The sequence below is a fragment of the Vespula vulgaris genome, chromosome 2, assembly GCF_905475345.1.
Source record: "Vespula vulgaris chromosome 2, iyVesVulg1.1, whole genome shotgun sequence".
NCBI lineage: Eukaryota > Metazoa > Arthropoda > Insecta > Hymenoptera > Vespidae > Vespula > Vespula vulgaris.
The window spans coordinates 5,100,322-5,115,589 of NC_066587.1; the positions used below are offsets into that span (position 1 = coordinate 5,100,322).

The window sequence follows — 15,268 nt, forward strand, 5'->3', positions numbered from 1 at the left end:
AACGCCGTGTGTAAATAAAATTCCAGATGATGCGGCGTTCCATCGTTGTCGTTGTCGTCGTTGTTGTCTCCGCCACTACCACCACCGTCTCCACCACTGCCGCCGTCACCGCTGCCGTCTTCGTTTTCGTCTTCGTTTTCGTCTTCGTCTTCGTCTTCGTCTTCGTCTTCGTCTTCGTCTTCGTCTTCGTCTTCGTCTTCGTCTTCGTCTTCGTCTTCGTCTTCGTCTTCGTCGAGGAAAAGCACGCTCGAGGTGCATGAACTTTGCTCGTAATACGTGAGCTATGAAACTTCTGCTTTTTAATAACTCCCTCATACCACGTTTCTTCCTATCGATTTTTCAGGCCAATCGACGACATTCTTATTTGTTGTTTTACTAATCCCTTCTAATCTTTATCATTCTTCGTCGATCTTATATCTTTAAGATCTTTCGATAGTAATCGAAGATTGTTTACGAAGAGAAGATTTATTCGATTGGCATAGAAACAGAAAGAGAGAGAGAGAGAGAGAAAGAGAGAGACTGAAAGAAATAGAAACTGGCGTAGACAGACAGATGGACAACATCGAGAAGACAACGATTTGATAAATTCGAATCGCATTCCACAAGATTTTTCCACTCGATGTGGATGCGACTATTCTTCTCCTCCTCTCTCGTCGTTATTGGTGTCGTAGGCGAAACGAGGTCGAAGCTCGATGTGGCACGAAGAATTTCGTCCCCGGAATCCGGCGGTTCTCGCGCAATTGTTGCGACAATTTAGCGCCGTTGTCTCCATCTCTTCCTTCGTTATCTCGCCAACAAGTTAATCTTTATAAATAGCCCGAGCTACGGTTATATTTAATCCTAACTCTCGCGGCTTCTACGTTGATACTTCTCTTTCTGTATCACTCTTTTCTCACTCTTCTTCCTCTGCTGTTTCTTTTTCTTTTTCTTCTTCTCTTCTTCTTCTTCTTCTTCTTCCGTATTTCTTATCGTGTTTCGTAAAGTCATTGATGAATACGTTCTTTAGAAATTTCATTGCTCCATGATCATTCCTTTTCTCTCTCTCTCTTTCTCTTTCTCTCTCTTTCTCTTTCTCTCTCTTTCTCTTTCTCTCTCTACTTCTCAGATAGATTATATTTGATTCATCGAGAAATAGCTTTTATCGATTAAAGATTGCTAATCCATGTCGAATACCATTCGAGGCACATATGTACGATCGATGACCTTTCAGCGATGATCTTCGACCTCCTTCTTCAAAAATGTCGATCCTTTATGAAGAAACGAGTACGTTCACCTGAATAATAGAGAAGATTCGCGAGAATATCTATTTAGCTTTCTCTCTCTCTCTCTTTCTTTCTTTCTTGGGCCGCGCTGTTTTTATCGCGTGGTTTTTTCGCACATCTCTTTCTCTTTCTTTCTCTTTCTCTTCTCTCTTTCTCTCTCTCTCTCTCTCTCTCTCTCTCTCTCTCTCTCTCTCTCTCTCTCTCTCTCTCTCTCTCTCTCTCTCTTTGGCGGCCTTTCTCGTGGTCCTTCAGTTAACCTAAATTCAGACACGACCGGTAATCGATCGTTCTCGAGCTTCGCCTCTTTTCTTGCCACTACACTTACGAGACGAAGAACGTGGTAAGACCGATCGATCGTCTCGTTCCAATTTTTCCTCAACTAATGCGTAGTAAGAGAGAGGAAAATGAAGATAAAGATGAAGAAGAAGATCGAAAACGAGGAAAGGAAGATTCTTTGGAAGATAAAATTTGTATAAATTTTTGTCAACCGATAGAAATGTTCAAGTAGTTTTATCGATCGAAAAATCTTCTGATGTCTTAGGAATAAATATCACGTTGTATTTAAAATCTTTTCGTCCGTAGGAGGATCGCGTGCAAACGCAACTAAAACGTAATTCTTGTTCTCGAAAGACGTCGAAGGTCCGAGTAGAAAAGTTCGTTCGAGTTAATCTTAGGGCTCGCCTGACAATAAAAACGGCTTGCCCTTACATTCCTCGGCAGTGTGTCGTCCGCTATTTTAAACCTGAAGCTTAATAAACTTACGTCTCTTAATTAGACCATGCTCGATTCCTCTCGTTTCTTGTCATTCACCCTGTGTATGTCTTTTTCTTCGTTTCTCTTATAATTTTTCTCTATTTGATTCTTACATCGTAAAGTTAGCATTTTAGTGGTTCAATCGTCTTTATTATTCGCCGAAAGAGAAAACGATACGAAAAGTTTATTCCTAACCTGTTGTGCCTTTATAACGTAAGCTTAAAAGAGATCAACGAAACGGCGATGCTCGACTTTGATTTTTCTTTTCTTTTCTCTCTCTCTCTCTCTCTTTTTCTTTCTCTTTCTCTTTCTCTTTTTTTTCTGTCTCTTCTTTGCCCTTTTCTCTCGATGTACTTCGAGCGAGTGCTCACGTTCTATTCAGTAAGAAGTGGCATTTTGTCTCGCTTCTGAACTTTTCCCATTGGTCCTTTCTTCGGGCATCCGACGATATAAATTGCTACAGAAAATCCTCTAGAAGGAAAGGAATGTAGAGAATTCTTGTCGATCGAATGGTATGGATGGTGGGAGATGGGAGGAAGAAGCACCTCAATGTGCAAAGGAATAAGATCTATGGGCATTTCAAAGGAACGAGAACACACGACAATGCCAGACTGTCTTATAAAATCCAATTTTATCCGACATGTATCGCGTGCGCCTAATGAAGTTTCTATTAGTTTCCAACTATCTAATCTTTATTGAAGTTAAAGCGCCAAAGCGTCAGGAATTTCGTGAAAACGATAACGATCGCGAACGCTACTGAAAGTATCGAGAAGATCCAAGACAAGATACATACAATCGTTCAATTGTATTTTGCTATCCATCGATTCCTAAGTCCGGAATAAAGAACTTAATATTTTAATGCGATATTTCGTCCGCATTGTTAGTCCGCCCCTACACATTATTACTTCGGCCGTTTGGCCCGCATAATAGCTCGAGCACACGTTTGTATTTCATTATAGGATTAAGGAATTACGCTGGCCAGACGTGAACGAATCACATTTCTGCGGTGGGCGATGCTTTAAGACTCAGGGTCGCGGAAATAATTATATACGAAAAGCTTACGTGAAATATTTTCAAATAGAATTTCGTTGAAACTTTGATCGAACATTAATAAGATACATAAAACAAAGAAATAAGAGAGAGAGAGAGAGAGAGAGAAAGGGAAAAAATAAGATAGAGAAAACAAAACAACAAGATCTTTTTTTTTATCTTCTCATTATTCTTTTTTTTTTTTTTTTTTTTTTAATTCGTTTCACAATTTGTCTTAAACAATTATGCTTTAACGAGCGAACGAACGCGCATATGTATATACGTAAAACGATAGTCATTCTTTCTGCACGGAAAGTATAGTATCCCCTCTCTAACTCTCTTCATTTCGTCGTCTCTCTTTTTCTTTCTACCATCCTTTCCTCGCTTTTGAGCGACCACGTGAGCTTACGTGCACGGTACTCCCGCGCTGAGTACGCTCGTTACGCTATGATACAATCAATGAATGACGGAATACGTGGCGTGACGTGGCGCCGCACGTTGACCATGATGACTTATCTTACACTTTCTCCCTTTCGACATTCATTTTTATGTTACGCTCTGTTCTATCCTCTTTCTTTCTTTCTCTCTTCCCTCTCTTCCTCTTCCTCTTTCTCCCATCTCTCTCTCTCTCTCTCTCTCTCTCTCTCTCTCTCTCTCTCTCTTTCTCTCTCATATTGTTTCTTTTTTTTCCCATTATTTCCCCTTTATTTCTTTTCATTCTTTTTCTATCTCGTTAACGTGAACGAGAAACTCACAAACGACGTCGATTATAAATTGACAAAGTCGATAGTAAAGAAAAATATTCAAGTGATACTTAACATTCAACAAGCTCGAATTCGATACGATAGAGAGGAAAAGAGAGAAAGAGAAGGGTGAGGGAGGGAGGAAAAGAGAGAAAAAGAGAGAGTATTTACCGAAATCTCGTTGCTCGTATCGACGGTAAATATGTGCACATTGATAAAATTGTTTTTTACTTCTCTTCAATACGTATCTATACGTCGAGTTATGAAGAATTGTGTCGTCGTAGAGCTTACACGTACGTCATATATGCGTGTATATGCTTTTATATGTTTCAAGTTTATTTTACTTTGTTCGGGATTCGTTTTTGACCTAGAAAAAAAATTGCACGCGTGCGCATACGCATGCACATACATGCATAAATGCATACACACACATACGATTGTAGTCGGGTCGTGAGATCCTCATTCTCGAGATATATATATATTTTTTTTCTTTTTTATTTTTTGGGAGAGAAAGCCTGATTCTGTCGCGAGTGATCTCACTCGCTCGTGTCACCAACGCGAACGTACCTTTATGTTGAATTTTCGACCGAGTCTCGTTTCGCTTCGTTTCAAAGCGAGAATGAAAAGCGCGAGAGAAAGAGAGAAAGAGTGGAGGAAATGGAAATATACCAGAAAGAGAGAAAACCTACTTTTCTTTTATCCTTGCTTCTCCTTTTGGCGTTTTCTTCACCCCCTTTCACGTTCAACCCCGTCTCTCTCTTTCTCTTTTCCTTTTTTTTTTCCTTTCATCCAGTGCACATTAGCAGCAGCGTAGTGCAACGTACGTTCACGAAGGCAAACCTCACGCTACAATGCAATCAATGAATGACGGCGTAGCGGCGTAGCGTGCACAGTGACCGTGATGACTTTTCTTATCTATCGGTCTCTCAGCTCTTTTTCTCTCACTTATTTCCTTTTTTTTTTTCGAACACACACATTCATTCGTTTCTCACTTGCATTCTCACTCCCATTCTTCTTACTACACATATCCTTTTCTCTCTCTCTTTCTCTCTTTTTCTCTCTCTACTCTCTACTTACATTTCTTTCTTCGTTTTATCTATCTCTCGCGTATACAAGAGTGTACAAGTATATACGTTCGCACAGGGATACGCATACGGAGCTCCTCATCCGGTTCACAATACGCGCATGATGTACGTTGACTAGAGTAGGTAGAGTAAGTACGTGAGGGACGAAAGGATTAGTATATAACGTTTTACGAATTCTTCACTGGCGCGCGCTACTTCTCAACGAGGTCTTAATGAAATTTTCGAGCGAGACAGCTATGTATATACGTACGTACGTACGTGTATGCGACGAAGGACGAAGTAAGAGCGAGGAAGAGAATGAGGGTGGTGGTGGTGGAGGAGAGGCCAAAAAGAAGAAGAAAAAGAAACGAAAGAGAGAGAGAAAGAGCACGATTTGCGAATCGCCACGTGATTTTCATTAACAACCATTTCTTTCTTATATTTTGTACATCTACCTACTTATATTTGAATGAAACGTAGAACTTATACAACAACGCGAGAAAGAGAGAGAGAGGGAGAGACAGAGATAGAGATATCCTTTTGCATTGGATAACGAGTAACCTCACTCGAGGTACTATAACCCCGTATAAAAGTATATTAGGCGAGCGTAGGCGAGAGAGTAGGAAGGATAATCGAAAGTTAGGAGGAGTTTGGACGTCGCGGTCGGACGTCGTCGTCCTCTCGCGGCGTCGTCGACGGCTGCGACTATCGATCGGTGTCGCGCGGGCGTCGGCGTCGATGTTCGCCGGCGGTGGCGGCGGTGGTGGTGGTGCTGGTGCTGGTGGTGGTGATGGTGGTGGTGGTGGTGGTGATGGTGGTGGTGGTGGCGGCGGCGATGCCCGCTCGGTGGTGCCCCCCGCCGGCCGATGCTGACGCCGACGCCGACGCTGACGCCGATGCCGACGCCGACGCCGACGCTAACGGTGCTCTCGCGCGCCGTCTCTTCGCGAGCGCGCCTCCACCAAGTAAGAGAGAAAAAGATAGAAGAGAAGGAGGAGGGCACAGGGTGCAGCGGTCAGACCAATCGTGTCTACTGTGGAGCCGGTAAGAGAGACCGGTGTACGTCTCTTTACCACGTAAGACCACCACGTTAAAACGGATTTATCGTTCGCGACGACTCGTCATCATGGAGAGACACCTCTCCCTTCCTATTCTCTTTCTTTCGTTCTTTCTCCTTCTCTTCTTCCTCTTCTTTCTCTTTCTCTTTCCTTTCTCGATCAGTCGACTGGACAATCGAGGAGTCAGTGCTCGACGACCTCGCGATACGTTTTACGCACGGATACGGGCGTTTCTCTTGCCGATATTATCATCTCCGTTGTTATTATCATTTCTCTTTCTCTCTTCGCAGTTTGAATACCTTTTATGGTTTCTTTTTCTATCTCTGTCGAGAGAGAAAAGAGAGAGAGAGGAAAGACCGATTTGGTTGGAAGTCAAAAGTAGTGGGTGGAAGTGAGATACGTCGGTGGAGACAAGTGGAAACGTGCCACGTTGGTCGGACATGGTTTTCTCGATGGCATCTTAAAGAAGCACATGGACATTTAGAGGATGTCTTACGTATTGTTTCTGGGAGATTGGTTCTAGAATCGGTGAAAAGGGATGATAGTTTTTGAATGATGATGATAATATGATAATAATGATAATAATGATGACGACGATAATGATTCATACGAGACTCGTATGGCCGGCGTTTACTCCGAAGGATCTCGGAAAATGTCGGTATGAAGCAAAAGATGAAGATGAAGAAGAAGAAGAAGAAGAGGAGGAGGAGGAGGAGGAGGAGGAGGTGGTGGTGGTGGAAGAGGAAGAAGTTGAGGAAGAGAAGGAGGAGAAAGAAAAAAAAGAAGTGAAGTCGAGCAACGTCCGGGGCGAGCGCCGTTCCTGACGTCGAAAATTCCTCGCTCGGAGGCAGTTAACCGTCTCGTAAATCTTAGACGATCGCGCATACGCGAATATAGGATGTTAGCGATATAACTTCGCTTCGGAGTCGCTAATATCGTCCATGGCGAACGTATATACGTACGTATAAACGGTGACTCGGTAGAAAACTTGGTATCGTCGAACATCGTTGTTCGTTCTTGAAGAGAAAGTGTCTCGATTAATCAATTAAGTTCGAGATAAAATTATATATCGTGATCTTAGAATATCGTTATATCGTACGATGTCAGTGGTGAATCGAGAAGTACAATGTGCGCGAGTGCTCAAGTTCCCTTCGAGAAACCGGCGTGAGCATGTTGTTGTGAGAGTATCAACTACTCAAGATGGATGGATACGTCAATGGAGGAGAAGCGGAGCAGCTTTGGGAGCTGCTGAGGTGAGTTCGATGGTCTAGAGTTGTTTTGGACGGAATCGAGCTTTGACGAAATTTCTTGTCTTTAAAACGTATCGCTCTTGTTCTCTTTACGATCAACGTGAAGGTGAATGGAAAAGGAAAGAAGAAGAAGAAGAAGAAGAAGAAGAAGAAGGAAAAGAAGAAGAAGGAGGAGGAAATAAAAAAAGGAAGAAAACATAAGAGGCTCGTGCCGCAAGGTAAAAGGGAAATTTTTTTCCTCTCGCGTACTTCTCGAAGCTCTCGAGTTTGCTATAGATCGAGCGAAAAGGCGTGAAAACGAGAAGGAAAGGCGAGGAGGCTACAAAACGCCACGAAGCATCGACAGAAACAAATGTTCTCGTCGCGGCTAATGAAACTGCCTCGAGGGCAGGAGGAGGTAGGGTGGGAGTGGGAAGAGAAAGAGAGCGGGGGTGAGAGAGAACGAGAGGGAAAGAGAAAGAGAGGAGAGGGGGGAAGGGATCAGAGAAATAGAGAGGCGAGGGGTTTACGAGGGATGGGAATGAGAAAACACCGTTGTGAAGCTCGATAGCGGGAACGAGAAAGGGTTGGGGGCTTAACGATCGGTCATGTGTGTGCATGTGTGTGAGAGGACCGCGTGGTCTATATCGCGTTGTGGAAACTGGGTTTCCCGAAAGAAAAAAATTTCCGATGCTTCTATCGATCTGTCTTCTTCCTCCGCTTCGTACATTCTCTCTTTTCTTCTTCGTCTCTACTAATTCTCGCGTTTATTTTTTTCCTTCTTCCTTCTTCCACTTCTTCTTCTACTTTTTTTTTCCCAAAAGTAAACGAATTAACGTTACTTAACGAGAGAAATTCTTCGAAGAGAAATCGTTATCGACGTGAGAAAGGGAAAGTTCTATAATGGTTTGTTATTGATCTATCTCGCCTTCCTTAGACCAGACTCCTTTTCTTTCTTTCGTCCTTCGTCCTGTCGTCCGCGGCATGGGGATGGTGTGGGTGGTGACCGAAGGGTCGAAGGATCGACGAAGAGAAGAGGGGAGTCCTCAACCCCACGCGTTCCTAACTGCGTACGTTCATGGTCGACGAGTTATCCTCCGCTTTTTATTATCCGCATTTTTCCGCTGGCAAAGGAGAAGAGCCTGTGAAATCTTTCGTGGACACAGCGCTCGGTGTCGGATTATCGAGAGAGATCGAATAGCAGAGATGAGAATGTAGCACGGCGATGACTATATGCGCGATAAATCAAAATGGGACAGCAGTCTCTCTTGGGAACGATATTAGGATCTCGAGCACGAGCACGATCACGCGTTTATTTGAAGGACGTGCGTCGGCTAATAAAAAATATATTACGTCGATAGGTAAACGAGTCACGCGACCCCTCGTAAATCAATCCAGGAAAGTCGGAGAAGAACGGAATCGAGCGAATCGACCGATAGCTGCGGTTAACTGCGTACGGCTTACCTAGTCTTTTGCCTCCCCATTGTTTATCTTGCTCCTTCGAATTTCGCCACGGGGAAGAAGGCACGTTACAAGTCCGCAGTTATATTCATTCGACCCGTAATTACAAGCACGATGTAAACGAGCTGCCGGCGGTTATTCCTGTACTCGGCGTAAATCGTGCTGCCGCGACCGATTCCGCGACGTCAGACTTATCCTTGGGCTGATCTCCTTCGCCCACCGCTCGTATTTTTCTTATTTCTTCGTTCTCGTCTCTCGTTCCATTTCGATCACCGTCGATAACACCCTACCCTTGTTTGGCCGAGAAACGGACGAGCGCTCGTTTAAAAATACGTATGGTACGTAGATACTCTCGGGCCAACGGGGGAAACGAATTATCTACTTTCTCATTGAGCTTAGAAGCGTCTTAAATGGATGGAGTCGATTTGACGGATGCCCCGGTTAAGGAACGAAAATAACATCGCGGGAAGATATAAATACTACGCGGAGCAAATCAATTTTGTCGTAGCCTAAAGAGAGAAACTGTTGAATCGGTAAACGACTACGGTATTCTCGTTTGCGATCGTTTCTTTATCAAACTATCTTACAAAGTTAATCGTATAAAGCTTAAAAAATTCTTCGTCCGTAGTATAGAGAACGAAGCATGGAAAGTCCGCCTACGTTACATACCAGTTGAATTATGCATGCTAAATAGCATACTCGGAAGTTCACCGAGGTATCGGGTCGTAATCCGTGCGTGAACGATCGCAAGATGAGAATTTAACTTTGGTTTATAGTCTTTGGTCTATACTTTCTATAGGCTTCCCGACCTAACGGACGTACTTACTTATGACTTAGTCATTGCTTCTTTTTATCGACTTCTAGCTTTGCATCGTCAAGAGCTAAACTCTCGAGGAATAAGAGAAAGAGGGTGGGAGAGCGATAAAACTTTTCCGCGAAGAAAAACTTTTTCTCGTTAACAGTGTCCATTGTTGTTGGTGAGCTTGTTATTAAGGACTGATTTCGTTATTACGACGTATAGTGGCGCCATCGACGCGTCACGAGGTTGTAGAATGTTACTGCGAAATCATCGACTGTGTAGACTAAATGACCGATGCTGCATTATATCGTACTACTCGATGTGGTCTGTCATCGATCGGTACTAACCGTACTCGCATGAAACTCGTAGAAAAATCGAACGTACCGAGAAGCCACATCAATCCACTACCCCTCGAAAGATACCGAGAACTCTTTATGCAATTTCATCGTGACGTTACGTTCTTCTTTGGAAAACGAAAAAAAGAAAACGAAGAAAGATGTTTGACGCGCTGTTAATCTTTCCCTTTTATTTTGTATAAGGAAAAAGAAGAAACTTGAAAGAACACCTTGCCGATAATGACCTTTCTCTCCTTTACCCCTTTTGCCTTCTGCGCGTTACACTGATGACGTAGTTGGACGATTTTCTCATTTTTCATCTCGACGAAATTAATCTCCAACTAGGACACTCATTGTACCGCCAAGTAGGTAACGAAAAAAAAAGAAAAAATAATAAAAGAAAAGAAAAAAAGAAAAGTAAAAGGGGAAAGAAAAGAAAAAAGAAAACTTCATTATTATAGCACCGGCACGCGACGAGGAACCGTCTCACCCTACCCTTCTCCGTTCCTTTTAAATTGCAAACATAATTGCTAGGCTCTTCCTCTCTCTCTCTCTCTCTCTCTCTCTCTCTCTCTCTCTCTCTCTCTCTCTCTCTCTCTCTTTCTCTCGTTTTCCCTCGTTCGACAAAGTCGTACGTTTCTCACTGGACCTCCATTCGTACGCTGATACGCCGCTTTAATTACTCCTACCAAAAGGGGTCGAGGAGAGCCGAGAGGAGAAGAAAAAACGTAGATAGCGTTTGTCCACTTTATCTGGATATCTTTAACAGAAACGATCGCTTAAATAGGATCCACTTTCGCGGGACAAAAGGGACTTTATTACGAGGAGGCTGCTTGCGACAGACGAGAGAACAGGGTGGAGAAGGGCCGAGGGAGAGAAGATCGTTTCTGGAATCGGACCGGCCGATCGATATAATCGGACGGTAGAGAAGACGTAACTCGGAATATAGGACTCGACAAAAATAATGAAAGAGGCGCGAACGTACGGCAGTACGTATGTAGATACGCGCGTAGATACGAAAATGTGTAATCCGACAAAGTTAAATCGTTGAAGATGGGAAGAAAGGTTAAGTTACGTTTTCGTCCTTCATGTCGACCTGATTTCGCGTAAAGGGAATAGAGAGTAAAAGGCGTAAAAGACGAAGTTTGATAGGTAGATGAGAACAGATGATCGAAGTAACAGAGAGAATTCATAGATTCGTTGTACGCGAGAGTTTTCGGTTCGATTGAACATGTCGTCTTCGTCGTATTGGTGTCGTTGATCTCTCGCGGTCGTAGAACTGTTCGCTGACCGTCTGGATATACGGGGTGAGAAGTATCCTCTAGGTTCCTCGACTTCGATCCAGACGGCTACGCAAGCTCTGCGGATGAAAAGAAGGAAGGAAGGAAGGAAGGAAGGAAGGAAGGAAGGAAGGAAGGAATGGAGGACATTCTGACGGACTGACGGACTGACGGACGAACGAATGAACGGATGGATGAAAGGAAGGAAGGAAGGAAGGAAGGAAGGAAGGAAGGAAGGAAGGAAGGAAGGAAGGAAGGAAGGAAGGAAGGAAGGAAGGAAGGAAGGAAGGAAGGAAGGAAGGAAGGAAGGAAGGAAGGAAGGAAGGAAGGAAGGAAGGAAGGAAGGAAGGAAGGAAGGAGGGAGGGAGGGAGGGAGGGAAGGAAGGAAGGAAGGAAGGAAGGACGGAAGGAAGGAAGGAAGAAAGGAAGCAAAAGGGGTGCACGCATGACCCTGAACCCAACCACCACGCCATCCTGTACAGGGGTGCGAAGCATGGAAAAGGATAGAGAAAGGGAGGAGGGTGAAACGAAACAGAGAAAGAGAGAGAGAGAGAGAGAGAAAGAAGGACGAGGAGGAAGAAGGGGAAATTACACGTACACATACAACATAAACGCACGCGGACGCATACAGATACGTACACTCTAGGGGTGGATTGGAAGAGAACGAAGAGAGAGTGAGAGAGAAAGAGAGAGGGACTCCGCCGAGGAGAGAGTACAGTCCTCGGGATCAATACTCCCGCGTCTTGCGATCATTCATCTTGCCACGCCCCTCTGCTCTCTCCACACACACACATACACACGTACGAATACACATAGATCTTCTCTCTCTCTCTCTCTCTGTCTCTCCTTTTCTCACATACGTAGTATAGCCTTGGTGGTTCTCTCACAGGGTCTCTTTCTCTTTCTCATTCTCACGCACGTACACGATCGGGGTAGCACGCACGAACATAGACACTGCCTCTTTCTCCGCCGCCATCTTCATCCCTCTAGCTTGGTACACCCCTCGTCGTCGTCGTCGTTTGGCGCCCAATCGTGGCGTGTCCATTACGAATACACCGGAGTTAGGGGTAAAAGGAAGGAGAGCTAAGGGTGAGGAGAGGGAAAGTCTGAAGGGCAGAACGAAAGAGATAGCAAGGGCGTGCGTAATAGAGAACGGCATAGCTGACTGCCGTAGCGAGGGTGGTGGTAGGAGGTTAAACTGTTTAGCGAGCACGTACTAGCGCGTACACACTCGTGCGTACTCGCGCGCGGCCGGAACAGCGCGTACTACGGCTGCACTTGACTCGTCCTCGTTGCACGTGATTCAAATGAATTTCTGAAACTATCAACCTTCTCTTCTTTCTCTTCTTCTTTCCGAACGTTGAGTCTACTCGAAAGAGGGAGAAGAAAGAGGGGTAGGTGGATAAGAATGGGAGTGAAGATCGGAGCGGAGGACGAAGGAGACGGCGCTTGCGGGGGATGAAGGCGCCTGCTTGGAAGGGTGGTCTCAAACAGGGACGGAAGAAAGAAAAAGGAAAGAGAAAGACAGAGAGAGAGAGAGTGTGGGTGGATGCCCGCTCCAGATAGAAGGCCTCGCTCTGCCAATAGGACGAACGGTCGATCATGCCCGATCTGATTGAGCGGTCCGATAAAAGAGAGTCTGCAATCTGACGGACGAAAGTCTCTTTCTTCGAGATCGATATATTATCTCTTCCGTCTTTCTGCACGGATTCTTCCTCTTATTCCTCCTCCTCCTCCTACTACTACTACTACTACTACTACTACTACTACTACTACTACTACTACTATTACTACTACTACTACTACTACTACTTCTACTATACTCCTTCCGCGAGTACTACTCCTTTCTTCGGTTAAAACGAACGGCCTGCCGGTGGCTGCCGTCCAAAATCTCTTTTCGTTTATCGTCCAATACCGATCGAAACTCCTACGGATGAGAGACGACGCGAGACGGAAGTAAGAGAGTATCGATGACCAAGTAGTTGATATTTCTTTTTCCTTTATCTGTTTTCTTTCTTCTTTCTTTCTTTTATCAGTACGAAGAACAGGAATGGATGGATTTAGCAATAGGTACGATCATTTCTTCGTACGGCAAATAATAGCTTTAAAAGGAATATTTATTGGGGATACATTAGATCTCGTAAGATTTCTCGTGGCACGCTCATTCTCGGAAATCGATTTAAATCATGGCTTCGTTTCTACGGAGGCGTAAATTAAGACACGACGTCCGCGAAACTTTACATGCGTCGGGTTTTACCAAGCGATAGCCTCTAGTAAACTGCACGGATCCTCCTCGGCGTCGTTCGAGACGCATTCGTAAGGAGCGTGACAAGGTAGTAAAAGCTCGGGCTCGTCAAAGCGTGAATTTTTATTAACGCTGACGATTTTCACGGGGAACGAGTTCCGCGATCTAGCGGTAACTGCACATGCTACTCACGTACGTTTCCACATAAATATCCGTAAGAGTACGGCGTAAGAAGTGTACTTACTTCTCTATTTCTTTCTCTCTCCCTCTCTGTCTGTCTGTCTGTCTGTCTGTCTCAGTCTGTCTATCTCTCTTTCTCTAACGCGATGGAACGCAGAATATTTCCACTATAAACAGGCTCACGTACGACGTACTTATCGTTTACCGGAACGCAGTACGCGGCTCAGAATTACTAATGCGCACCTTTTCTTTTCTATTCAAACGAGCTTCGTTTTCTTCGAACCGAAAAAAGAGGCACGAGCTCGAAGGAGAACTCGGCCTCTCTAGACGTAAGAGGTGGGGATAAGCGAGGAAAAAGTTAGAGGAAATTAGAGCTACGAGGGATGTAAAGATCGTGAGAAAAATAAAAGAAAAGTTTATATTGTCGGTGCGAGGAAAGACTGAAAGAGAAGAGGCGACGAAGGCAGGTGGAGACGTTCGTTCGGTTTAAAGACCGGAATTATCCGTGGTGCTTCTCCTTTGAATTTCTATCTCGTCCTTGCCATAGATCTTTGCCATTACGATTCTTACGGTCTGTTTCTCTTTAGCTCGTCGAATGATATCGCGAATAAAAAAAAAAGAGACATAATTTCGTGACGGCCTTTTCGAAAATCTTACTTTCTTTTCATCGCGACGCGAGTCCAGAGAAATATTAATTACAACTTTTCGAAATGTGTAGCGATGAAGGCCGAGGGTGGCGGAGAGGTCTGGAATGGTTCCGGGGGTGGAGGCGACGAAGGCGGAGGACACATCTTCCAACTGACGAGGCTCCAGCAACACGCTAATTCTGACACGAGCTTCAGTCGGTGAGTAAAATGATTTTGATATATATTTCGAAAATTTTCTCAATTACGATAGCGACGCTCTACCTACTTTTCTTGTATCGTATACGGAAAAATACAAGGTGTGGCCGTATAAAAATCTTCACAAGAGGAACGTTTCAGATAGCGTGTCGCTTATTTTTTTTTTTTTCCTTTTTTTTTCCCTTTTTCTTCGTCTTTTTTTTTAAATACGAATTCGATCTCGCTGTTAGAAACAGTTCTACTTCAAATATCTCTGATTCTCGTAATGCACGAAACGTAATTTTGATGGTACTTTTGTTCTTTTTTTTTTATAATAAATGACGATAACGCAGATTATAGTAATTCTGCATTCGTTGCAAATCGTAAAAAAAAAAGAAAAGAAAAAAATAGCGAAAGTTCCATATTTGATTATACGGTCTTTTAAATACAGAACAAAATTCGATAGAACGTAGGTATGCTATAGCTCATCGAAGTCGCCCTTCTTGCGTGTACGCCGGAAGTATCGTCGTGCCGCAAACGAAAGCTGGCCATAAATGTTCGAAGATAGAACCCGGTGGTGAAGCTTCTTCCTCCTAGAGGAAAGAAGATCCACGACTTTCTTCTTGCTTTTAGTCTCGGCCCCTCTTCGACTTGAACCGTTTCGTCGTTGTCCAAAGTTTCTCAAACTTTAACTACTTTTCCTTCTGTCTCTCTCTCTCTCTTTCTCTCTCTTCCTTTTTTCTTTTTCCATTTCTTGTTTTGTCTCTTTCTCTTCTGTTACGAACCAGCAGTTAACTCTTTTTATTCGAGATCGAACGAACATACTTCGAGTCATAAAATTACGACCCATTTGCAGTAAAGAAAAAAAGAAAGAAAGAAAGAGAAAAGAGATCCGTTTATAACCGAAAAGAAGAAAATAGTAGATCGTTTAGGGTCAATTATCGAACGAGAATCGCTTGTAAGATTTCTCTTACATTTGATTCGAGTCGAGGGCAATTCAACTATATAG

General features: G+C 43.8%; 1 protein-coding gene across 6 annotated transcripts in view; it reads left to right on the top strand.

Annotated features, from left to right (window-relative positions):
- The window catches only part of LOC127072758 (serine/threonine-protein phosphatase 4 regulatory subunit 1-like), a 113,261-nt gene that overhangs the window by 8,108 nt on the left and 89,885 nt on the right, over window positions 1-15,268 (top strand). For 3 of the 6 annotated variants that reach the window (XM_051013446.1, XM_051013447.1, XM_051013451.1), the window contains one exon: window positions 14,157-14,283. In XM_051013446.1, the coding sequence (XP_050869403.1) occupies window positions 14,157-14,283 (127 nt within the window). Of the gene's footprint in view, window positions 1-6,680; window positions 7,163-7,265; window positions 7,378-14,156; window positions 14,284-15,268 lie in introns of those variants that run through there. The other 3 variants (XM_051013445.1, XM_051013444.1, XM_051013443.1) reach the window with 2 other exon arrangements.